The sequence below is a fragment of the Myotis daubentonii genome, chromosome 12 (genome assembly GCF_963259705.1).
Source record: "Myotis daubentonii chromosome 12, mMyoDau2.1, whole genome shotgun sequence".
Taxonomy (NCBI): Eukaryota; Metazoa; Chordata; class Mammalia; order Chiroptera; family Vespertilionidae; genus Myotis; species Myotis daubentonii.
The window spans coordinates 36,632,003-36,656,209 of NC_081851.1; the positions used below are offsets into that span (position 1 = coordinate 36,632,003).

The 24,207-nt window shown below is 47.9% G+C and overlaps 1 protein-coding gene across 5 annotated transcripts in view; it reads left to right on the forward strand.

The window, feature by feature from the left end:
• The window catches only part of EXOC6B (exocyst complex component 6B), a 555,911-nt gene extending 538,103 nt beyond the window's left edge, over window positions 1-17,808 (forward strand). For all 5 annotated transcript variants that reach the window (XM_059659432.1, XM_059659431.1, XM_059659433.1 and 2 more), the window contains 2 exons: window positions 10,329-10,441; window positions 14,621-17,808. In XM_059659432.1, the coding sequence (XP_059515415.1) occupies window positions 10,329-10,441; window positions 14,621-14,747 (240 nt within the window). In that variant the 3' untranslated portion in view covers window positions 14,748-17,808. The remainder of the gene's footprint in view (window positions 1-10,328; window positions 10,442-14,620) is intronic.
• Window positions 17,809-24,207: the final 6,399 nt, after the last annotated feature.

Genomic DNA, 24,207 nt, shown 5'->3' on the forward strand with positions numbered 1-24,207 from the left:
CTTTCTTCTTCTTCTTCTCCTTCTTCTTCTCCTTCTCCCTTCTTCTTCTCCCCCTCCTCCTCCTCCTCCTCCTCCTCCTTCATCATCATCATCATCACAAATATTTGCTGAGCATTTATGCTGTGCTAGGCACTACTAAATTAGGCATTATTATTTCCACTTAGTATCTTGCCCAGGGACACATAAGTAAGTAACAATGGAAATCCTGAACTGACTACATCTCCTACACAGAATGAGGCGATATGCCTCACCACCATTCCTCTTTGTAACTCTAAGGATCTCCCAAACCCCCCACTCTCTGCCACCAGCCCCAGGTTGTAAAGTGTTTGAGATCCATAAAAGGGGACAGGGGAAGATGTTGGGAAGATTTATCTGCTATGAGGACACCTTCAATTCAGGAATGACACCAGCCAAGAGAACTAGTCAAGGGGACTGGTTAAAACAACATGATGGTGATTGGCCAATGTATCTACTTTTAGGTGATTTTCTTGCAGACATGGGCGAGACCTCAGGTAAAAGAATAGGTGGTTTTTCCCACAGTTTGCTCATGTATTTCAACTGTGAATGGTCTCCTCAAAACAACAACAACAAGAAAAAAGAACAAAACCAAACACTGCTTATAATCTGGCCCTTGAAGGAACTCATCTTCCAGGGAACAAGCCATGTGGACAAATCGAATCTGGAGAATATCCAGATGGCTAACACAGAATATGGACATGATGGCTCCGAGGTTGGGAGAAGGGAGTTGTAACTTGGATGAGAGTCAAAGGCTCCGGTCTGCAATGAGCAAAAGTCAGACAATTTCTGTTGCTTCAGTGTTCATGAAGGGTAATGTTTGGTTGCTTTTAAAAAGTATTTTTGAATATTAATGATACCCTGTGATAATAGTATTAACTGTAAGTGCTTTCACTTTACTACATGTCTCTTCATACCCTTATACAATAAATTTGGAGCATGTTTTTAACCAATTCATATAACTGATTGAGAAACTGAGTCAGAAAATTATAATGAGTTATTGAGACCTCATAAGCCATACTATAACCAGAGATAATAAACACAAAAGCCTACTGTTGGATAAAGGCTCCCATGCCATCAAAGACCAAAGTCCTTATTGCTCTGGCCATGCAAGAAATTAGAAGATTGGGCTTATCTGTGCAGAATAGGAGAAATCTTTCCATCCTAGGATCTCTAAGAATGGCATCAAACTCTCACACAAGATTTCTTTATTCCCATAATTTCTTCTTCCCACTCAACTCAAACACTATTATAATATATGAAATTTACTTGGAAAATTTCAGAGATGGTCTATTCAGATTCAAGGAAATCGAGGAGAAGAGTCTGGAAGCAGAGCTTGCCCTTCCCTGGGCAACCTCAAGTAGCTTTGAAAAGTCTGTAGAAACTTCCTGATCCATTCTCAAGGGCTCAATAGTAATGTCAGGATGTAATCTCCTGACATTACTATTCAGAGGAGAAATATTTTGTGTTTTATCTTAATTCTGGTCAGCATTACTGCATTTTTTCCTTCATTCCTGTGGATGTTCTTTTTCAAGAATATTTGGATTTCCTTTCTGTTATCTCATTGAGAGTCTTTTCCTGTCCTAGCCATCTAAGTTTTCTCTGTACCACTTGTTGTGGTATAAAATGTAGGGGGTATTTAAGTTGGTCCACTGGGGGACCTGCCATTTTTCATAATTTCTGATGTACATGGTGGTAAAGATTGGCTGATTCTCCTCTCTCACTACACTCCCCGAGTGGGTACAGACAGGCACTCCGGAAATCCCCTACCAGCCAGAAGCACAATTACACAAATTCCCATCACTGAATTAATTAATAAATACATTGTAGTATATTTAAGTATGCTTCTACAGTAAGAACATTATTGCTTTAACTGGTATGGCTCAGTGGATAGAGTGCTGGCCCGCGGACTGAAGAAGGGTTCTGGGTTTGATTCCGGTCAAGGGCATGTACCTTGGTTGTGGACTCGATCCCCAATAGGGGGTGTGCAGGAGGCAGCTGATCGATGTTTCTCTCTCATCGATCTTTCTAACTCTCTATCCCTCTCCCTTCCTCTCTGTAAAATCAAATAAAAATATTTTTTTTAAAAAGAACATTATTTTGCAGTCAAAAATCAATGAACTAGGTTCACATGGATCAACATGGATAGATCTTGAAAACAATATTGAAGGAAAAAGCAAATTGCAGAATATTGTGTACAATATTATATATGAAAACATAAAACGTTTCCATATACTGTTTTTCTATTAAAAACATAAAAGATATAGGGGATACATAACAAAATCCCTTTCCTTCTTCACCTCGTTAGGCAGCAGACCTGTGTTCTGTTCTCATAGATGTTGGTTCTCCACCAGCGGATTAAATTGCTAGAAAGGAAAGTGGACTCGAAGACCAGGGTTTCTGTTCTAGCTCCAGCCCCATTCATGGTAACTTTGCATATGGCCATGAATCTTTCCTGACCTTCATTTCCTCCTCCGTTAGATAAAAAGAATGGCGCTGTTCTCTGCAATTCCTCGCCATCTGCCATAGATGGAAAAGCCCAGTCTTGGGAGTCAGGCTATCCTGGGTCCAAGCCCTGATGGTATCACTTACTGAGTATGTTCCTCTTGGTACATTCTTTTACCTTTGTAAGCATTCATTTCTTCATCTGTGAAGTGGAGATACCTACTTCTTAGGCTGCTGATTTTCCTGGGGATTACGTGAAACAGATGAGTAAGATGGCTCGCTGATTATCTGTTACATGGTAGGGAGGTGTTCAAGAACTGTCCAGTAGCTTCTTCCCTTGAACACTTCTCAGCTACTCCTATCTCCGCACCTTGGCTCCTACCAGTCTCTTTGTTTGAAATTTCCTCTGTTCTGTTCTCTGTTTAATATACATCGTGCCCATCTTTTTTATCGACTGGGACTTTACGTCTTTTGGGCCTCTCTCTTCTTTTCTTGCTCTGAACGCATCATACTCACTGTCTTGGCCCTTCATCGGACTCTCAAGCACAGGTGCTGTGCTCATTAGCACTTTTTATCAGAGTTGTTTAACCCTACCTATTTCCAAAATGGCCTTGAGGTGGCTCATTGAAGTGATACATAAAATGTAATTAGAAAAATCGAATTGAAAGGAAGGAAATGAATTTCATGGAAAGGGAAACAGCAAATACACCACCCCGTGGGGCTGAGACCGTGGCCTTCCTGGGAACTGGCGTTACCTACCACAATGGTTGGGGTCAGAGCCCTTTTGAAAGTTGGAGTTTATAGAGGGGGGGGGGGGGAAGGATCTTTTGGTGGTTGAGAACCACTTATCATCCAGTAGCTCTTTAATTGATTTATTGATTGGTTTCAACATTTGGCACTGGAATCCGAGTTGCAATTTTATTCACTCTCCAGTCCCTCAAATCCAAAACAAAATAGATTTTAAATGTATATTTGACTGGGCTAAGGGTCTTAAGGAATTAGCTGTCTGGTACTAAGTCTTTAGTTCAGATTCACCTTTCCCAATCCATTGGGATTCTGGCTTATTGTAAACTTTCCCAGAATATAAGGGTATTTCCTGCTTCACTATCCTTTAATGTTGGATATTTTTCTTATGCCTATCATACAGTTCCTGGGCTATGATTTGTAATGACTCACATAAGGCAAGAAGTAATTTCCTACAAATGATATTTCTTATTTATAAAAGAGAACCAAATCATTTTCATTATGAATCTGTGATAAGTTTTTCCTGCAGATTATCTAACCACTGTCCCCAACTTTTTTTAAATCCTCACCCAAGGATATGTTTTTTATTAATTGATTTTAGAGAGAGAGGAAGGGGGGGGGAGAGAGAGAGAGAGAGAGAGAGAGAGAGAGATCAGTTGCCTCCCTACACACCCCGATCAGGGATCGAATCTGCCACCTAGGTATGTGACCTGACCAGGAATTGAACCCGAAACCTTTTGGTGCACAGGATAATTCTCCAACCACTGAGCCACCCGGCCAGGGCTCTCTAAACTTTTTTGATTGATCATCACTGTTGGCAAAAACATCTTGAGAACTCACCCCTAATGTATTTGTATGTTTGACAATTTATTAAGAAATTGTGACTAGATACTGAATAACTTCCAAAGGGTAGTCCCCCCACACCCTCTTCCTCACTGCGTTTTAAGAGACAGAACTTGCCGTTACCTTTGAAAGTCTGCTTGTGAGTATGCCCACAGGAGTGTACGCACACACATTAATATCACTACTATTTCATGACACTATATATACTTGGGCTACGTAAAGTTCACTAGTCACAATAGTGGATACAAACCATATTTTAAATAGAGTGATAATTTCACCTTTGGAGCATGGCTTTATCATATCTGATTAACTCCTTGTTTTTACTTTATAAAGTGGGCAACAAAGAGCTTGCACATGGTACTGAGAGGTGTGAACACTCAGAACATGGTTTTCTTGACTTTTGCTTATATTCCCATTGTTCAGTCCATGGTATCTTTGCAGGGGTGCTTTTAAACCACTTACTCATTTTGGCCAGAGAGGGAGGGGGGTTTAGTTAAAAATTCAACAATATAGTTTCTAACCCACTTACCTAGGAACCTTTAACAAATCACAATATGCTGAAAGAAAATGAACACTGCCCCGCAGCTCTGATCTCCTTCGACCACACCTGTGGCCACACCTGCCTGCCTTCCCCACCCCACCAGGAGCAGCTCAGTCAGCCCAGAACAGAGGCCTCCACCTTCCCCTTGAACCTGTATGCACAGTAGGGTTGTTACCGCCCAGTGTGATCATAGGTTTTCCTCTGGCCCCTGCAGCAGGATAGATGCTGTCATCAGTGTGCACATCCATGTGCAATGGCCTCGCAGAAGCCTCTGACACAAAGGAATGCTTGGTGTTGACGTTTTTATTTGGGAATCTTCGCCCCCACCCGCTCCCCGCACCAGCTGATACAATGGGCGAGCCTTACGCCTGCCTCCTGTCTTTCTCTTTACCAACGTAGTCTCAGAGGTGAAGAGTTTAGGTAGCAAACCTATAAACCCACATTTATGAGGCGAATAAATATTTCTCAGAGTGACGTTCAGGGGAAGCTGCTGATGTGCAGTTGGTCTCCGATCAAGAGCTTAAGGAAGCCTCCGCCCACCGGGCAGCTGAGCCGGAGGGGAGCCGCGAACTGCACAGCCACCACTGTCCTTCCCTTGCCCCCACTCAGCCGAGAGCAAAAGAAGAGGCCAGGCCTTTCTGGGAGGCTCGAGAGCCAGCCTACTGAGGGGCTGTGATTGCAGAACTTGTTTTTCATTTAACCCAAAGGAACTGGGGACCTGTCCCCAGCCCGGCCCGTAGCCTGTGGAAGACCCCAGGCCTCTTTCAGTTTGCTGTGAATCCCTAGATACCTCTGGGCTTCTTTTCCCCTGGGCTCCCACTTCCACAGTGTAGTTTTGCAGCTGGCTAGTGTGAAACTCAGTGCCTTTGAGTTCACCAAAAAACAAAAAATAAATTCACCCAAGCAATTGAGAGCACAGTAGATTTGTTTAAAAATTGGGACTAAGGGGGTGATTTTTAAGGGAGATTTATATCACATGCTACACAGATCCTTACCAGACATCCCAGGCCTCCAGAGTTGTGTGGGGCTCTCACACCACTAGGACTTTTCCTTCCTCACCCTCTCACGCATGTCAGTGTCCTCTCCCCTCTTTAGATTCGCTCTCCAGAAACAGACTAACAAACTCCTTCCCCTTCTCCCCGACCCTAGGGGTCTCACAAAGCAAGGTATTTCCCCAAACACATTTCAATTCTGATGCCACATGTTAAGATAATGACTTTTTTGCCACCTCCTTACGATTAGAAGGGTCTCCCCCTTAGCTATTTTCTTTCCTTTTTTCACTTAGTTAGTAGATATTAGATATCTTACATCTCTAAGAGAGTTTCAAAGCACACCGCCCTCCCTGGCCTGGATCTAGAGGCAGACTTTTTCTGTAAAGAAGTGGATAGTGAACACTTTATGTTTTCCAGGCCATATGGTCTCCGTCTTTACTAAACTCAGCTGTTAGAGCACATAAGCAGTCCTAAATCATGTTCACCAGCGAGCATGGCTGTGTTCCAATAAAACTTTATTTACAAAGACAAGTGGTGGCTGTAGTTTTTCAGCCCATAGTCTCAAAGAAGGCAGATAGCAACCTTGATGAACACAAGCAGAGAAACTTCCAGGCTGAAATTCAACCTCCTTAGCTTAGTATCTGAGGCCATTTGCCACTTGCTCATTGTCTCGCTTATTCCTAGAGTAACCCCCACCTCCCTGGCTCGGGTTTGGATGTCCTTCTTTTGAACTTTCTTTGCACCCGGTTAGAGTACTCACATCATTCTGTACTGTTATCTACCGGCCTGAGTTCCCCAAGACCAGAGAGTCTCATTCTTCCTTTCACGTGCCCGGAAGAGCTCAATGCATCGCTGGTACTCAGCTTAAGTTCGTTAAAATAATTCCTGCTTCCTACTTCCTCCTGCGCTCGCCTGTGTCAAGAGTGCTCCCGAGGATACGTGGGAGGTAGGCAGACACTCTCCTTTGAATGAATGGCCCAGACAAGGAGCTGGAGGAGATCTTGGTCAATAAGCACTAGTCAATTCTGTGTTTCTAGTGAACTATTCACAACCGTGCTCTTGATCTGCCCTCAGCTGTTGACAGCTATTGTGATTCCATATCTGAACAAGAAAAGTAGATTTGGTTTATCTGCGCTCACCCTGTCAGTCCGGGGTCCACCAGCCTCAGGCTCTGTTTTGCGGTGCTTGAACTGCCTCCTGAAAGGCACCTGGGCCTCAGTTTTCATGAAAAGATGCTTCATAATGATGTGATCTGTTTCATCCTGTCAAAGGCAGGGCGTGGACAGCAGAAACGTCTCCTGGTTCAGTGCTCTGTGAACTGCTGTTCTCTTTACACCGCGCTCTGCATAGTCGCCGCGTTCTAAAGAGGCAGCGTGTTTAGAACTTTGTCAGTCAGATGATGTGCGACGTGCACCAGAGGAGCATGTTATTTGAAATCACAGTATAGTCTATCCTGTTTATCGTGAAGAATTATCCTGGATGTATAGAAAGTCCAAATTCATATTTTCATAGATCGAGCTTATTTCAAGGACACACCTGCTTTGGGAGCACAGTTCTCTACAGGACTCAGTGTGTCTGTTCAAAAAAACATGCAAAGAAAATAACCTCTAGGCAGCGGTTCTCAACCTGTGGGTCGCAACCATCGGAAAACACATATAGCATATCAGATATTTACATTACGAGTCATAACAGTAGCAAAATTAAAGTTATGAAGTAGCAACGAAAATAATTTTATGGTTGGAGGTCACCACAGCATGAGGAACTGTATTAAAGGATCGCGGCATTAGGAAGGTTGAGAACCACTGCAGGGGAAAGAGAGGTAGTTGTCAGTGTGTCTTATCTTAGTTCCTACAGATTAAGACCCCAGGCCCATGGAATCTTTGCAGGCATTGGGGCGAGGGCGGGGGAGAGGGGTGTTTTTAAAACATTTATCTTTATTGTTGAAAGTATTATAAATGTCCCTTCCCCCCCCCCTTGACTGCTTCCACACCCACCCCCTCCCCAGGCCTTCACCACACTATTGTCTGTGTCCATGGGTTATACATATCTATAATAATAATAAAAGTGTAATATGCTAATTAGACCGGATGTCCTTCCTTCTTGACAAAGCCACGGTGGGCAGTGGCCGTGGCAACGGGTGGAGGCTGCAGCAGAGGCCCCCAGGCCGAGGTGGCAGCGGGCGGTGGCCGGGGCCAAGGCCCCGGCATGAATTTCGTGTCTCGGGCCTCTAGTATGCATATAAGTTCTCTGGTTAATCTCTTGGGTGGGGGAGGTCTTTTTAACATGAGATAGGCCCCATGCGGCCCACCGAGAATCAGCCCAGATGTCACCTTAGAGCCAAACACCTGCTGCGTTCCCATTCACCAGTCATAGGTATCTTCCCTGGACCCTTGGCATCAAATATCTAGGGCTGGGCTTCCTCTCACCTGTCATAGGTATTCTCTCTCCTGTTTGATGTCTTCTTCTTTCTCACACAACCTTCCTTCTGGTTCTGGTCAGGAGGACCCTAGGTTTGGTCCATTTGGAAAGCTTGTTGTGAGAAACAAATTACAAGTCTGTCCCATCATCTAGCCAATATCATTTCTATAAAAGTCAGTTCACCTGCTTTAATTCCATTTAACATGTCTGTGGTGACCGCCTGCTGGGAATCTACCTGTGAGGAGTCTTCCGAAAGAGGAGGCACAATCCCCATCCTTGGCGAGCTCCCCCTCTACATGGGAGTTGAGGCGCACATCATGGGAATTAGTGACGAAGGCAAGGATATATAACACAGCTCTCCTCACCAAGAGTGGGCGTGATATGAATTGGTTGGGTGACTCTAGTCCAGCAGTGGGACCAGGCAGGGCGTTCCCCATCGGGCTCTTCATTTGCACTTTCTGAGTTTTGTTTTGTGATCCTGTCTGCCTGAGAGAACCAAGGGCAACCTCAGGACCATTTGATTGACTATGAGCCTATAATTCTCACTGAAGAGTTCCTTCTACTCCTTTACCTGCGAACAACTCATCCCTTCGAGTCACTGCTACATTTCTGGGGAGAAGTGTGCCTGTTGGTACGCACAGCAAGGATCAGGAGGCCTGCCTTATCTTAACAACATCTCCTTCCGAAGGTCTCCCCTGGAATCTGCATTTGTTCTGCTGTTATGCTGCTCTCTGTCCTCTGTCCAGTTAACTCGCTCTTGAGCTCATTTTTACTTTGACTCATTTGGATTTTTCTAGTCTTTCTCAGCTATGATAGCAAAAAAAGAAAGACTGTTCAGAAATTTGGCCTAGCCTCAGGCAATATACCTAATCTAGAGACCAAATCAATGACAATTTTTCAAAAATAAACACCTAAGCACATTGGGGAGGATAAGCCATTGAGCCATCTCTGCCATTTGTCTGCGTTGTGATTTCCAGCAAGTTGCTTATGCTGTCTGGGTCTTGTCCTCCCCATCCCCCCACCTTCATGAAACCAAAGTTATAATTGAGTACTGTTAAGCCATGGAATGTTCTGCAGGAACAATGAAATATAGTAGAAGTAGAAACAGCTTTAGAACTGCCGAAGCCCCAGTTAAAAATCTTACAGATGAAAGTTATAGAGGAGGCAAAAAAAAAAAAAAAAGAAAGAAAAAGATTCTATCATAGAAAGTTTGCTTAGTATAACCTGATTCAAATGTCTTTCCTTGTCCTATCCTTTCCCACTGCAGCACGTTTTTTAATAATAACCAATAATCACATAATTTACAATGTTTACTAACCTATGTAGCTTATAAGGTGTCACTTCAATTACTGCATTAGTTTAGTTCTCCTGTTCTGATAAATAAACAAATGCTTCTGTGTTTGAGGGCAAAGCATCATTAGTGACTGGTGGAATCACTGAATAGAAGTGACACATTTATTCGTGTGTCCTACTCTCTAAATAGCTGATACTCTCCTGTTCCGCCAGCTTAATGATAAAATGCCCCAAAACATAATGTCTTGTCTGTGCCTTGAAAATGACTTGTCTGGTTTATAAAAAGAGCACTTGTATGAATAAATAAAAAATAGGGTCACTAATGCGCAACTAGCATCTAGGGAGCGAGTTCTAAGATACACCACGGAGTGAAAAAAGCCAAGTGCAAGGGAGTATGTAGAGTGTGCTCCCTTCAGGTGAGAAGGGAGAGGGTACAGGAATGCACCGGACCTTCCCATGGCACAAAGGAAACAAAAGAGGGAAAACCGGAAACTAGACTGGGGGAGAAGAGAACAGGTTAGTTGGGATGAGGAGGGAGTGATACTTCCGAGCATATTTTTTATACAGCTCTGACTTATCCCCCAAAATAAATAAATAGTTAAAGCCAATTAGCATGTGGAAGGAATCCAAAATGGAGCATAAGCAATGAAAAAATAAATAACTTAATTATGAAAGAAAACTATCCCGCACTGAAGGAGGTGAGGAAGAAAGAACTAACCCAAGTAGTTTAAAAACCGGTTCTTTTCACTGAAAAGCCTGAAGACATAAAGAACGTTCAGATCCTGTATTCCAGTTAGTAAGTTTGTTTCTCACAGCGCTGGCTGCCAGCACCTCTACAGGGCTCACGGCAGAGGGCTGACTTCTGATGGTTACTCATTAACTTTCTGTTGCATTATAGTCTGTAACCATTCTTTCTCTTATTACATTTTTGTTTTGAAGTATACTGGTGGCTGGCAGTGAAGGATGCTGAGGCTTTCCGAGGGGTTTGTCTTGTCTATCTGATTAATCCCCGGGGTGGGGATTTGGGTATTTTACAGCTTTTGGATCTCTTCATCCAGTGGGACTGGTCAACCTACCTTGCTGACTACGGTCAGCCCAACTGCAAGTACCTCCGTGTAAACCCAGTGACAGCTCTGACCCTGCTCGAGAAGTGAGTACCCAGTCCAGTGGTCTGTGTGGGGAAGTGGGGCGAGGGGCGTGGGTGTGGGGGGTAGACAATTCCTGAACAAGACAGCAGAGAGGCCCTGTTCCTGAAGGTGCCATCGGTGCTGTCAGTAGTCTCCATCATTAGATTTGAGAGGCCAGTCTTCTTGTAGCCTCTTAATTCATGAAACCCACAAGCTAGGCCAAGCACGAGTCAGTTGGACTCTGAGATTACCTTGGAGTTTCATGGGGTGTCATATCTTTAACTAGAGATGACAAGAGAAGGAAGATGCCTTAGTGTGGGGCTCAGGCCAGCCTGGTAAACAGAGTGTGGTGATGGATAGAATAGCCCCACAGAGCAGTGATCTCTCCCATTCCTGGCAGAGAAACTCCTGAACCTACTGAAACCTTCACCAGAACTGACTCACTCCCCACTGCTCCCTAACAAATTGAGCTTTATTGTGCTGACTGTCCCAAGGAAGCTACGTTGGAAAAGGTATCTAATTCTTGCCTGAGGCAGTCACTAGTTGACAAAGGTTGCTACCACTGAGATTGGGTGAGTCAGTTCTAGAACATTGCATGGCTAACCATCATATCACCCACATGCTGGGATCCCTAGGCATTGCAGCGTGGCTCTGACATTTGCTAACCTCGTTGAGAGCTGGCAGGCCAGAGACAAAGACCCATGTAGAAGGGAAGCTTTCTCTTGTCTTCAAATTAATGAACCCCGGCTTCTTAGATGCCTCTTAGAAGAGTGTCCTGCATCTAGGCAATGTGGCAAGTCTATGTATACGGCCAGTCAAATCCTAGGAAGGCAAAGACCAGAGTCTAGGACAGCCGTGGGCAAACTACGGCCCGCGGGCCGCATCCGTTTGAAATGAATAAAACTATTGGAAAAAAAGACCGTACCCTTTTATGTAATGATGTTTACTTTGAATTTATATTAGTTCACACAAACACTCCATCCATGCTTTTGTTCCGGCCCTCCGGTCCAGTTTAAGAACCCATTGTGGCCCTCGAGTCAAAAAGTTTGCCCACCCCTGGTCTAGGAGGTCAGAGTGGAGCCTTAAGCAAGAGGCTGGTGTATCCTTCCCACTATGCAGTGTGACCGGGGTACCGAAGGGGAGGAGGTGGAGGGTGGGCAAGAGCAGGATGCAGACGTATGTGTTTAGAGCCAAGAAACTAGAAGCCCAGAGTGCAACTTTGTCCAGACCAAGACAGAGACTGATATTCCATTTTAACCTTTTTCCCATGGTTCTCTCTTTCAATGACCTTCCTCCCTAGGATATCTAGAGAGTAAGTATATTATTCACTTGGGCCTTTTTCATCATTGAGGCAAGTCCTTCTGGTTTCTTCATTGACACTAATGATTACACTAAAATCCCTGCCCTGTGAATTGTCCCCACCCTGACATACTAATCTACTAAACCAGCCTGGTGCCAACCGGCTGACTGGCTCCTCTACCCTTGGTCCTTAGAGTGACCCTTGGCTTACCAATTCCTTTGGGGCTGGGAGTGGAGGCAGGAGTGTTCCCCCATCAGTGCCAGGTAAAGGGCTGTTCCCACTCAGCTTCCTGATGCTCGCAATACTCCCGCTGGTGCCGGGCCTGAAATTCAGCCCCGCCAGAGGGAACTCCTCCGCACCTCCCCGCCTCCTGCTGGTGAGGCCTGTGGCTTTAAGATCTGGAGCCACATCTCCCACAGAAGACTCACTATTAGAGGCAAGACCTAATCCCAGAAATCTCCGTGCCCAGCTAAAATGGGGAGCGTGTTGGCTCTCGAGTTGGTGCTAAGATGTCATATTCGTTATATGTCCACCTGTGCCCTGGGATTCCCTTTCAGCCAATGACCCAGAAGTACTGGCCCCTCCACTTCCTGTGGACCAGCCACAGGGTGAAATAGCCTGCCTCTCTGAGGCATCCTGGAGGCCCAGCCAGTAACACAGCCATGTGCTTAGCCCAAGCCATCAGCGGGGTTTAACAGCTTCCTTCCAAACATAGTTGAGCCAAAGGCCACCCTAAAACCTGTATTTCCCAGCCTCCTAGGAATCATCCCTTTTCCTGGCCTGTTCCTGCCTTCCCCACCACCGGCTACACCAGAGCTTGACTCTCCCCCTCGTCCTGGCCCTTCTTAAGGGCAGGGCGGGGTGACCCAGAGACCCGGGAGGGCACTCAGGAAGGAGAAGATGCTCCTGGGTCACAGAGTGGCGGCCGTAGCAAAGCGGATCAGGATCTGGTCTTGCAGAAGGGGGTGCGAGGGCTCTCCTCTGGTATCTGAGCATTCTACGGACAAACCAGCAGCCGCCGTCAGCCCTCGGGGCCCCTGAGATTATCTGTCCAGCCATCCCAATTCCAGGCCTAATGACCAAGGAAGCTAACCTCTGAGTCTCAAAGACTCCCCTCTTCTCTCCTACCCATTGGGGAGCTTCCCATGGGAGCCGACAGCCAGCTCCAGCTGCTGGTCTCTGGGTGGTGTGAGGAGTCGTAAAGCGAATGATGACATAGGATGTTAGATGAAATGTTCTGTAAATCAGGAAGTGGTTTTCTTCCTTTCTTCTTTCTTTTTGTTTTGTGTTGTTTTGTTTAGATTTATAGCACAGTTAAGAAATGGAAAGGATTCCTTCTCTGGGATAAAGAATCTTAAACCAGGCCAGTTCCACAGACGTAACTGAGGCGTTATGTGGGAAGGACCGAGGACAGTGGTCCTCGTGGCCTTGAGGACTCTTGTGCTTTCTTTTCAACCTAAACCTCTGAACCTGTTACCTCTCCTTCCCCCTCCACACACAGGCCTCCTCAGGCAGGTGGCTGTGCCGTGCGTGCAGTGTTCTCAGTGCTGATGCCTGGAGGCCCTTAGGCTTAGATCATAGAGGAGTCCCACTGTCAGCCAGAGCCGTACAGCTGTGGTGCTCCTCAGAAACTTACGCTCGGATATAAATGTCCTGGTGGGATCTCTGGCCTCTCATTTGCCCCTCAGCACAGAGCCACCTCACAGAGAACAGTGGGCCGCATTGGCCAAAGGAGTGTGCCTGGGAGGGTTTACTCCCCCTGCCGGGTTTCTCCCTCCCCCCCACAGCTGTCTCCTTGCAGCCCAGGGAGCTGTGAGGTCAGGGAGCAGATGATGGAGAAGCCCAGCCCACCCCACCCCAGGGAGAAAGTGGTCTGGGCAGTGTTCTCAGTCTCTGGCACTAGAACTCGCTGAGGGCTACAAGTCTGGTGTGCAGAGGCTGGGGCCAAAGTTAATAGTTACCAACAGATGCCGGGGGGCATGTATGGGCCTCTGCAGGGAATAGCAGATTCCTGGCGTCTGTGCAAAGTGTAGTTAGACTTGGAGGATGCTGTGCAGCCTCAGCCTGCCCTTGACTTTCTATATCCATGCTTCCCATTGTGTCTCTCCAGTGACAGGACCACTGTTCAGAGCTGTCCAAGGTCTGTGCTCAAGGAATATGCTAGAAGTGTGCTCTGGACCGTTAGTGTGGCCTAGTGATAGAAAGTTCTCCAAAGTCCAAGGCCTGAGATCTAGACAGCCATTGAGAACTCAGGCTTCTCTTGCTGAAAGCCCTGGTTTATCGAGTGCGAGAAGGGGGCTCATCTGCTTCCTTAGCACCAGGCTCTCTGCCACCTCCCGCCTCTGGGTCCTCACTCTGAGGCAGAGGAAAAGAGATAGGTCCAGCCCTCAGTCTTGTTAGGCCTGGGGTAGAGTAGCCAGCTGCAGTGAAGTTTAGAGTTATACGGTGTTATTCTCCTTCTCCTGGAACTGCTGGTGAGAGCATGTTTCTGCTTTACCTTTCAAATGCCAGCTCCGAGGTCCCAGCAGGTGCGAGACGGCTTCAGAGGTGATAAGCAGGTCCTAGATATTCCGTGAGAGCCCTTGGCCTCCAGTGCTGTGGCAGGTCCCAGGTTCCTCCCTGCAACAGATGGATACCTGGGGGTGGAAGGGGATGAAGCAGGGAGGGTGAGGAGGGACCATAGGGGTTAGCCGCTCCACCGCTGGCTCTTGACTGATTCTGAAGGTGGGTGAATTGGGGAGACAGCTTCCTGAGTAATAGACAAGTGTAAGCCTGGCAATGGGATGCTCTGGACAAAAAAGCTGGGTGGCAGTTAGGGAACACTGTGCCGTCCTACCCTCGCCCGCTCCCCTCCACCGCTGTCCCCTCAAACACTTGCCTCTTTCTCTCCTCCTCTGCTCAGGATGAAGGACGCTAGCCGCAAGAACAACATGTTTGCACAGTTTCGTAAAAACGAGCGGGACAAGCAGAAGCTGATTGACACCGTGGCCAAGCAGCTCCGCGGGCTCATCAGCAGCCACCACTCCTGAGGCGGCCTGCGCTGCGGCCCGCAGTCCGGCCCGGGCCTGGCTGGCCCCGCGTTTGTGCATTCTTCTTCGGAGAGAGAAAATGTATTTTTTTAATAACCTGTGTACAGAATTCGCATAACCTTTCCCCATAGTAATAGAGGCACGAGAGGAAGCCAGCATGTGAGCCGTTGCTGGGCTGGGACTTGGGAGTGTTCGCTACACTGTCTGTGTCATCGTAGAGGTGGCGGTGCCGTCGGTCCTGGACGGTGGGCACCTTTCGCCATGGCTCTGGCGCTTGGGTCTGGGCCTCAGCCAACTATACAAACACCGTGGGTACTTGGCAGTGGAGGGTGGAGGGGAGGGGAGCAGGCAAAAGGATGATACAGGATATCCTGTTCACCCCGGGGTACCCCGTTCATCCTAGGTGGGGCCAATGCAAGGCAAGGGCCTGCACAGCGTTGCTGTTTAGTGTGGGGAGGCCACACAGTCCTGGGGGCGCCTCTCCTCCTTCCGCTCCCACTTGCCGGTGACAAGCGTGGCAGGTGTCAAGGTGACAACTTCCCTCTGGTCCCCCGCGGAGAGCAGATTCTTTAGCCTGGATCTGGCCCAGTGTTTCTGCTGCTAGTTCTGTGACAGGATAGAGCAGGGGTCATATCTGGACCCCATGGCTCACCGTAGGGGCCCCAGCCCCTTCCCCATTCATCTCATTTCCTTCTTTCAGGGCACGGGTCACCAGTTACCCCTCACAGAATCCCAGACTTGCCTCCCGCAGTGTCACTGGGGGAGGTCAGATTCCAGAAGTCTGAAAATGGCCCTTACTTGACCCTTAGGTAAAACCTGAAGATGACATGAGATCGTTCCTTTGTGTTTTAAAATCAGCTTTCTGGCCACCTCATTAAAGGAAATGTCACCAGCTCTGCACCATGGGGGCAGCCACTAGTGATGGAGCCACTGCCACCATGAAGGGGTGTCTCCTGGCTAGTGGTTTGCCACCTCCGGCCCAGCCATCCCTCCCTCAGTCGTATCCTGGGTACGGAAGCTCTAGCTCTGGCCCCAGGCTCCCATCCCCTCCCGAGATCCCCACAGCCATCTGTGGGCTTGTCTGAGAAATGCTGTCTATGATCCTATTCCCCAAACTCGGGAGCGAGCTCAGAGAGCCGCACCCACCAGCGCGGAGACTGTCCGCGGCCCGCTGCTCCTGAGGCTTACGCAGGGGCTGTGCTGTGAGGCCACTCAGAGGAGCCTGCACTGAGACACTTCAGGAAGTTCCCACTGGGGCTCCTGGCAGGAGTATAATTGCGCATCACCAACAATTACAAGTGAGCCACACAGGTATTTCCAGCCGCGTTATGTGAGGAGACACTCCCATGTCCCACAAACAGAATCCTCGCCTCCTTTGTCAGCTGCCCAGTCGCTCCTGGGGAGGGCAGTGCTTCCTTTGTCGTCCCCCACCCCCGGCCCCTCCCTCACTTATCACGACTGGAGAACACAGGGAAGAGCATATGCGGGGACGCGCAGCCTCCTCCGGCCGGGGGGACCAGGCTGCGCGTGTGCTCGCTCTGCAGGTGCCTCCGGAGGCACCCCTGGGCTGGCGGGCGGCCAGGTCTCAGGATGAGGGTTGGGGAGGAGTGCTGCCCCCAGAACTTCAAAGGCCAAGGAAAGGCAGGGGCCTGTGGCAATGACACCAAGATGCCATCTCCCACACCTTGGATTTTATTGAAAAAAGCCAGGAACAGTGACACTAATCTGAGTCCGGTTGCTAAAACTGGCCCATAGGCCCTCCTTCCCTATACTCGGTTTGCAGCGAGGTCCCTGAGCTTTGAGCACCGAGACTGTGAGGTGGGAATGGGGTGGACCTTAAGTGCACCAATGTCTGTCTTTTTGTCAGCATTGCTGGTCTGGTCTCAGACCTGTCCCCTGGAAAGACTGTGCTAGAGAGGAAACCTGGGCGGGGAGAGAGGGTTGTCCTTCCCTTTGCTCACAGCCCTTCCTCTAAGGAAAAGCCTGTTCAAGTTCAAGGTGACTGTGGCAGCTCTCCCCTCTCCCAGCCCGCCTCAGTCTGAGCTGTCTGTAGACACACTGTTCCCGGGCACAGGAAGGTAAAATCAGGGGCCAGCAATGCCCAAGTTTGCGTTGGTGAAGCAGGACTTTCTACTTTTGTCTGGAGGCCTCTCACTGGGCCAGCCCTTGGGAGGACCTGTGCCCAAGCCCCTCAGTCTCCTGAGCTCTGGCCTCAGATGCCCTGAGATGCACAAGTGCCTGGAGCCTCAACAAGAGGGCGAGAACATGGGTGGCTGGAAGCCTACCAGCCTTCTAGTTGGCATAAACCCTTGGCCAAGTTCTTGGGGGATCCAGGCTCATGTTTCTTAAAGGACAGTGTGGTTTGGGACCCTGAGGTTTCAGTAGTAACAGAGGGACCTTGCATAGTTTTAACATTAGGGGCGGGAAGTCTCTCTGAGTAGATTGTAAATGAGGCTGTTGGTCAGTGGGGAAAGCAGGACCTGGAACCTGGAATGGAACCAGCAGAATCCCTGTTGGCAAAGGGAATGCAGAGCTTCCGGGGAGCGTTCCCCAGTGTCTCCTGGCCTCGGCCGCCTCGCTGCCCTGCACACCTGGCACGTGCTTGCTCAGCAAGTCCAGACCCAGGGCCCTTTGTCCCCGAGATGGCATTGGCCAGGACCTTCCTCTAAGGCCCCTGAGCACGCGCCCTGGGCCCGCTGCAGAAACCCCCGCAGCCTCCCTCCTCCCAGGGCTCTGCTCCTGGCGGCTCAGTTGCCTCTTTTCTTTTTCTCTTTCTCTCTTTTTTTTTTTTGCCTAAATTCACAATTCCTTTTCACTCATATGTTGGAAATGGCCTTTTTATTTTGCACAAATAGTTGCACATTTACTGCAGAAATTTAGGAGAGTCCATTTTTAACTCTAAAGGGAACTTTTTAAAAACTGACTAGTAAAGCTACTGAGGCAGATGGGCCTCCCGGTTATTGGAGAACCTCCTGTGTGTAAAGAGCATGTCATTCCTCCTGTACACTCTCCTCTTTCACCTGCTATTAAAGGAGAAAGCCTCTGCCTGTTTCAGAAGCCACGTGTTGTCTCCTGGTGTTTGTTCTCCGCCGTCTTTGTACGGGGCGCAGGCGGTTGGATGACAGGCGTTGCACCGGGGACTAGAGCAGCCAAGCCTGGCGGGGAGGACAGCCTGCCCTCAGACAAGCAAGGAGCCCTTGGAGACACCCCGAGCTCCTGGTTAGGTTTTCCTGTCTGTGCGTTCACACTGGCGTCCTCATCAGGAGGAATGACCTTTGAAATGCCTGATGTATGGGGAGCACCGAGCGAGGCAGCGTGGGCCCAATGTGTTTGGGATACCAGGCCCCGCCATGGGAAGTTTCCCAATCAAGACAGTGATGCTGAACAAAGCTGGGGAGGGGGGAGGGGAGAGCCTGTTCCAAAGCTCAGGAGGGGAGGGAGGGGGCAGGCCTCATGGCCTGCTGGAGAGATAGTCTGGTCAGGGAAGGCAGCTCAGAGAAAGCAGGATGCTAGTAGGCTGGGCCTTGAAGGAATGAAATTCAAACTTGGTTAAGCCATGGGAGCATTTTAGGTGCAGACACATTAGAGTGAAAAGCCAGCGTGAGCCAGGTATGTGCCCGGAGGACGGTGAGGAGCCTGGTGGGCACATCTGAAGCCGCGGTGAGTACGGATGGAAGTGGCACAGCAGCGCCCAGCCTGCCTGTGCCCGCGGCTGGCGTGACGCCGTGGGAATAGGCTGGGAAGAGGTCTGGCTATTGCAACGGGGGCTTTGATGCCTGAGCCGGGCTTCAGTCCCGGCTGCACCACTCACGGGCTGGACGGCCTTCTGCACCTCCCCAAACCCAATAATCCTTGTCAGTGAGAGCAGAACAGTCGTCCCTAACTTACAGGCTGCGGTGAAGTGTGAATGAGCTGGATGGTCAAAGCACTTAGCCGGTACCTAGACATAGTCCTGTATTTAAGGCCTTTCCCTCGCTCCCGTCCAATTCCATAACTTCCCCTGTGGCTGAGCATCGGACAAATCTCTTTGGAAATGTGGGTCTCCAGTGAGGGGCGCCAGGGCTCTGAGCAGTTGCCTCCTCCCTCTGCCTCTAGTGATTGATGGCAGGAGCGTCTTCAGGACCTGGAACTCCGGCACCTGCCTCTTCCAGAAGCCCCCACGCGAACCCCAGGTCCTACCAGAAGGCAGCGCAGCCATCATTCCTAGCTTTCTCTCCCCACACCAGCGGAGGGAACCGAGGGGGCATGAGGCCCTGCCCTTCTGAGGATACAGACACTCCCAGCTGGTTGGGGAGACTGCAAACAAGAGGGTCCAGCACAGGGGCTTGGGGTTGTCAAAGCCACAGTGAACCTGACTCGCCCCAAAGCTTCTGAGCACTGCCTGGCCCAACGTCTGGCCCAAGGCCTTGTCCACAGAAGGCCCTGCAGCCTGGAGGTGCTCGGGGGGGGGGGGGGTGCGGCGAACAGACGGATGTGAAGCAGCCACCGCTTGCCCCTTTTCTCACAGCCAGGCTTATCTGCTCACCAGGCAGATGGGGTGGGGAACAGAGGCAGATAAGAGGAGGGCGGGAGAGAAAGCGCCAGACCCTTTCCCCAAAGGCCTCAGTTTTGAATTTAATGGGCAGTGTTTGCTGGAATGAGAGAGGCTTGGGGACCCCAGGGACCAGAGGACAAAGACTGGAGGAAGTGGAAGGAGGAGGAGGAGGGAAGTGGGGCCTGGGCATTGTGTGGGAGAGCTCCCCCTCTATCTGTTTCAATCGCTGGTGGGGTTAGGGTTACCCTGCACTTGGGGCCCAGCTGCTCCATGGGGTCGGTGGCGTCAGCCATTGTGATGGTAATGGGGGCCTCCCACCGGGGCGCCCTTCCATGGCCAGCCACACAGGGACCCCAGAGAGGACCACGGTGCTGTCCCCTTGGGTGGGGCAGGATGTGGCCCAGAATGGACGCAGGACAACAGCCCCCTCCAGCCCGAACCCCTGCTAAGTGTACCTTCCAAACCCAAGCTCTGACCTTCCTCTCTCCAGAGCTCCAGAAAGGGAATGGAATCTGAACATTGAGACGCCTTTCTGGCCCTAAACAATCCTTCCATTCTCTCTGCTCAATGACGGGCCTCTTTCCCCCTGTAAATAGGTCTCGTAATCTCCAACTCTTACCTTTGCTTCTACGGTAATTAATTGGGTCTCCCTCTTGTTCTCCTCACACACTCCGCTCTCGGTTACAGGCTCAGGTTCGGCGGGCTGGATGGCTTTTCTTTCTGTTCCATGAAGTGCTTATTTTTAAAGCGGATGGAGTAAGGCCCTCCCCAGTGAACCCCTTCTCCAGAGAAGCCTGCTGGGGAAACCCCCTTCCGCGGGCACAGCCACGGGCCCCAGACTGCCCAGCGAAAGGCCTCCAGAGCCCCATCTGAGCAGCCATGTCCAAGGTTGTAAGGAAGATTCCAGGAAGGGAATTGTTCAGTGACCCCCTCAGGGAGTGTTTTGGAGCCACATGGAGACAGAGGGAGGCAAAGATGGGCATCAGAGGAAGATCAAAGTTCAAAGAGTCCCCCCACCACAGCCCCAGGGTGAGGGGGACCAGCAGGGCCTCCGGTGCAAGGCAGCATGAGGGCCTGTAGGCAGGAGGGTGGAGATAGAGCCCAGCCTGACCTGGTGAGGGGGCAGCTTCGGGGCGGGCCTGCAGCAGGAGGCTGCGCCCCAGGGAGACTGAGGACGCCTGGATTTACGCGCGCACTTGCCGGATGCTTCCTCTGCAACCGAGATCTCAGAGGCAGGACCCACATCGTACGCCTGATGCCCTGCAGCCCCTGCCCAGCGAGCAGCGCCTGGGCCTTAGACCAGATGAACCGCACTGCAGGGGGCACAGTCCCTGTGAGAGCAGCCTCCCTGCTGCGGGCAGTATTCTGTCATGGACCTGTTGGGAAAGCATATGGCGATCATAGAAAACAAACCAACTTTAAGTCCTTTTTATTATGGTTTTGAAATTCCCTACACACGAGGACCACCCTCTCCATGTGCCCTGGAGCAGGGAACAGGGTGAAACAGCCTGAGTCAGGGGAGGAACCGGAGCGCAGCTCACTTCCCCACTGGCAGGATGTGGTGGGGCAGTGACTGTGGCTCCGTGTCTCCGTGTCTCCGTGTAGGTCCCGGGGCTCCCCCCCTGAGCCCCAATCCCACTCCCCACATATAATCTCTGCCGACAGGATGGCAATGTTCTTCCAGATCACTTCAATATGAAGATACTGACTTTTTTCCCCACACAAAGTTATATTTTCTCTCTCAATGTGTCTTACACGTCTTTCATGGCAACGTATGGGATTTCTTCATCCTTTAGGAAGCCCGTAAGTACTTCCTTTAAGGCATAGGTGTACGTTGAGTTTATTTAACTAATTCTGAATTGATGAATATTTGAGACATAACACTATTTCACAACTAAAAATAATATCTTTGCCTTCTTGCTTAGGGGTTTCTATAGCATAACATTTCAGGAGTGGAATTGATTGGTTAAAGGCTATAAATATAATAAATGTTAATAGAAATACTGTGTAGTACTCTTTTGAAAATCACTGATTTACACCACCCTCTCCCACAGGACATGAGTTTGTTTCTCTGTATCCTCAGCCCTAAGTAATATCCATACTTTTCCTTCTTCCCAACCTTATATGTAGAAAATGTTGACATTTTGTTTTATTTACATTTTTTAAAGTGAGCATAAGCATCTATTTGTATTGTTTATTGGCCATTTGTATTTCTTCTTATTGGAAGTGGCTATATTCTGCCTCCTTTTTAAAAAATTAGGTTGTTTCCTTTTTCATATTTATTTGTAGCTCTTTGTTTATTAGGGGTTTAATTATTTTGCAAATATTTTCCCAGGTTGTCTTTTAACTTTGTTCAGGATCCACTTAGAATTCTTTTTTTTTTTTCTAAACAGGGAACAAAAACTAACTCAGGAAAGTTGATACTTTTGACAGCAGCGAGGCCATCCTGAATCTCACTTCCCTCCGGGTGGCTGAATGGTTCTAGTTTCCCCAGTCTCACATCTCCACGCCACACTGCGAGGAAGCAGACGCCCGGCGGCCCCTCCGAGGAGTGAGGCACCTTGTCCCATGAGCCTCCTGTCATGAGAGCCCTGAACTGGATTCCAGGTCATTCCTTTCCACCAGGACCACGCCTCGGCCTTACTGCTTAGACCAGGGTTACCTGAACCCAATGCTGTGGCAAGGGCCCCAGGATTACCTGGCAGGTTAAAGCAATCAGTTCTCACCCCTGCAATTTGGAGTAAAGAGGTGTTAATACTCGGCCCCCAAACTCACTGCTTGGCAGCTACGCAATGGGGAAACCACAATACTGACCGCCTGGTGTTTTTTGCCATATAGAGGTTTTTTTGGTTCTGCAATGTCAGCTTATCAGACTTTTCCTTTATAATGTTTAGATGTTATGTCATACTTAGATTTCCCCCTTCAAAGTTATAAAAAAGTTGACCCATGTTTCCTCCTGATAGCTCATGTTTAACACATTAATCATTTATCAACTTGAAACGTACTTTGAGGTGAAGAAGGTGGAAGGTGCCCCCCAACCCCCGCCCCAAATGGCTAACCAGTTGTCCCACAACATCCCTGACTCGTTTTTAAACATCTTTATCACACATTAAATCCTCATTGATCCTTGGGTCTGTTTCTGGATTTCTTTTCCTGTCCGAGATCATTCTGTTTCTGAGTCATTACCACATTGATTAATGACCATATCTTTGTGATCTGTTTTAATATCTAGTAGTCCCTTCCTCCCCACATCATGCTTTTTTTCAGAACGTTCCTGAACAGGGGTAAGGATATGGAGACATGGTGGTAGGAAGATGAAGTGATACAACTATAGAAGGCAGTTGGGTGGTGGGGACCCCAACCCCTATCTGCGATCCGTCATCCAAAAGCTCTGGAAACGGAAAGTTCTTAACTCATTCAGTGGCAAGATCTGACCTGATGTGAAGCTATTATTGTCTTCATCTCCCATCACAAGGATATTTATATTTTTCACCACAGAAAAAGTAATATATTGATTATGGAATACTTCCCCAAACCCTGCTGAGAGTGTTCTATTTGGCGCATACACTGTATTGCCTTTCTAAAATCCAAATATTCTTATTCTGAAACACACCTGGCCCCAGGGGTTTTGAATAATGTATTGTGAGCTGGTATCTGGTAAAGTTAAAGATATGTATATCCTAACACCCAGCAATTCCACGTCTAGGAATATTTCCTAGAGAAATCTATCCACAGGTGAATAGGAGGCACATATAAGATTTTTTATTCTAGCATTGTTTATAATTATGAAAAATTAGAAATAATCTAAGTTTCCATCAATGGGATATAACTTGTGATAGCTAATAGAGTACTATATAGCATTTAAAATGAACTGTATCTACCTGTGTCAATATGAATACATCTTTCAAAAAATTGTTGAATTAGAAAAACAGTTAAAGAATGATAACAGTACAATACAACTTAAAGTTAGAAAATATGCATGAAAATAAACACCAATTTCAGTATAGTATGATCTATCTTTCAGAGGGAGGACAAAAATGAGGTCTCTACCAGCTACCAGCCAGTTACTTATTTATTCAATCCTAGTATATGGTTTCAGAATTGCTAACCCATAACCTCATGTTCACCTGTTTTATTTTTATTTTCTAATACATTTATTTTTAATATTATATGAGTTCAAATAATTACATTTTACATTCACAATATTTTATTGTTCCTCCAGCAAGATACACATGCCGAGCACAGGAGGCACACACTAAATGAGTAACTTTTCCTAAATTGAGAATTTATGAGTTTCACCTATTTTTAATTATTATTCATACTAGCCTTTATCATACAAAATTTTGAAATTTAATGTAGCTTAATTGTCCATTTTTTTTCTTTAAGCTCCTGAGTTTTGTATCTTGGTTCAAAAAGCTTCCCAACTCATCACCCACCCCCAGATTATGAAAATATATTAGTTTTGTGTTGTTCAGGTATTCATCCTACTTGGATTACAAGTCATGTAAAATGAAGTTTTAACCATTTATTTTTTTCTCAAATGGCTATCTGAAGGTCCTAAACAGCTATTACTGTTAGTCAACCCTTTCCTTGCTGTGTTGCAATGCATGGGTCTATTTCCAGACTTGGTATTCTACTGGTCCATTTGTCTATTTCTTTGCCAATATGAGACTATTTTAAGTTTTATTACCTTAAAATATGTTTTGACATCCAGTAGCGAAAGTCTCCCATCAATGTTCTATTTCAAAAATGTCTTGGCTCTTCTTGTATGTTTATTCTCTCAGATGAGCTTTAGAATTAATTTGCAAAGTTTCATTCTTAAAGTCCTATGGGGATTTTGATTGGGATTACATTGAATTTATCTCATTTTAGAGATAATCAGATCCCAACACAGTAAGTCTATCTCTGGGTCTTCTTTTATGTCTT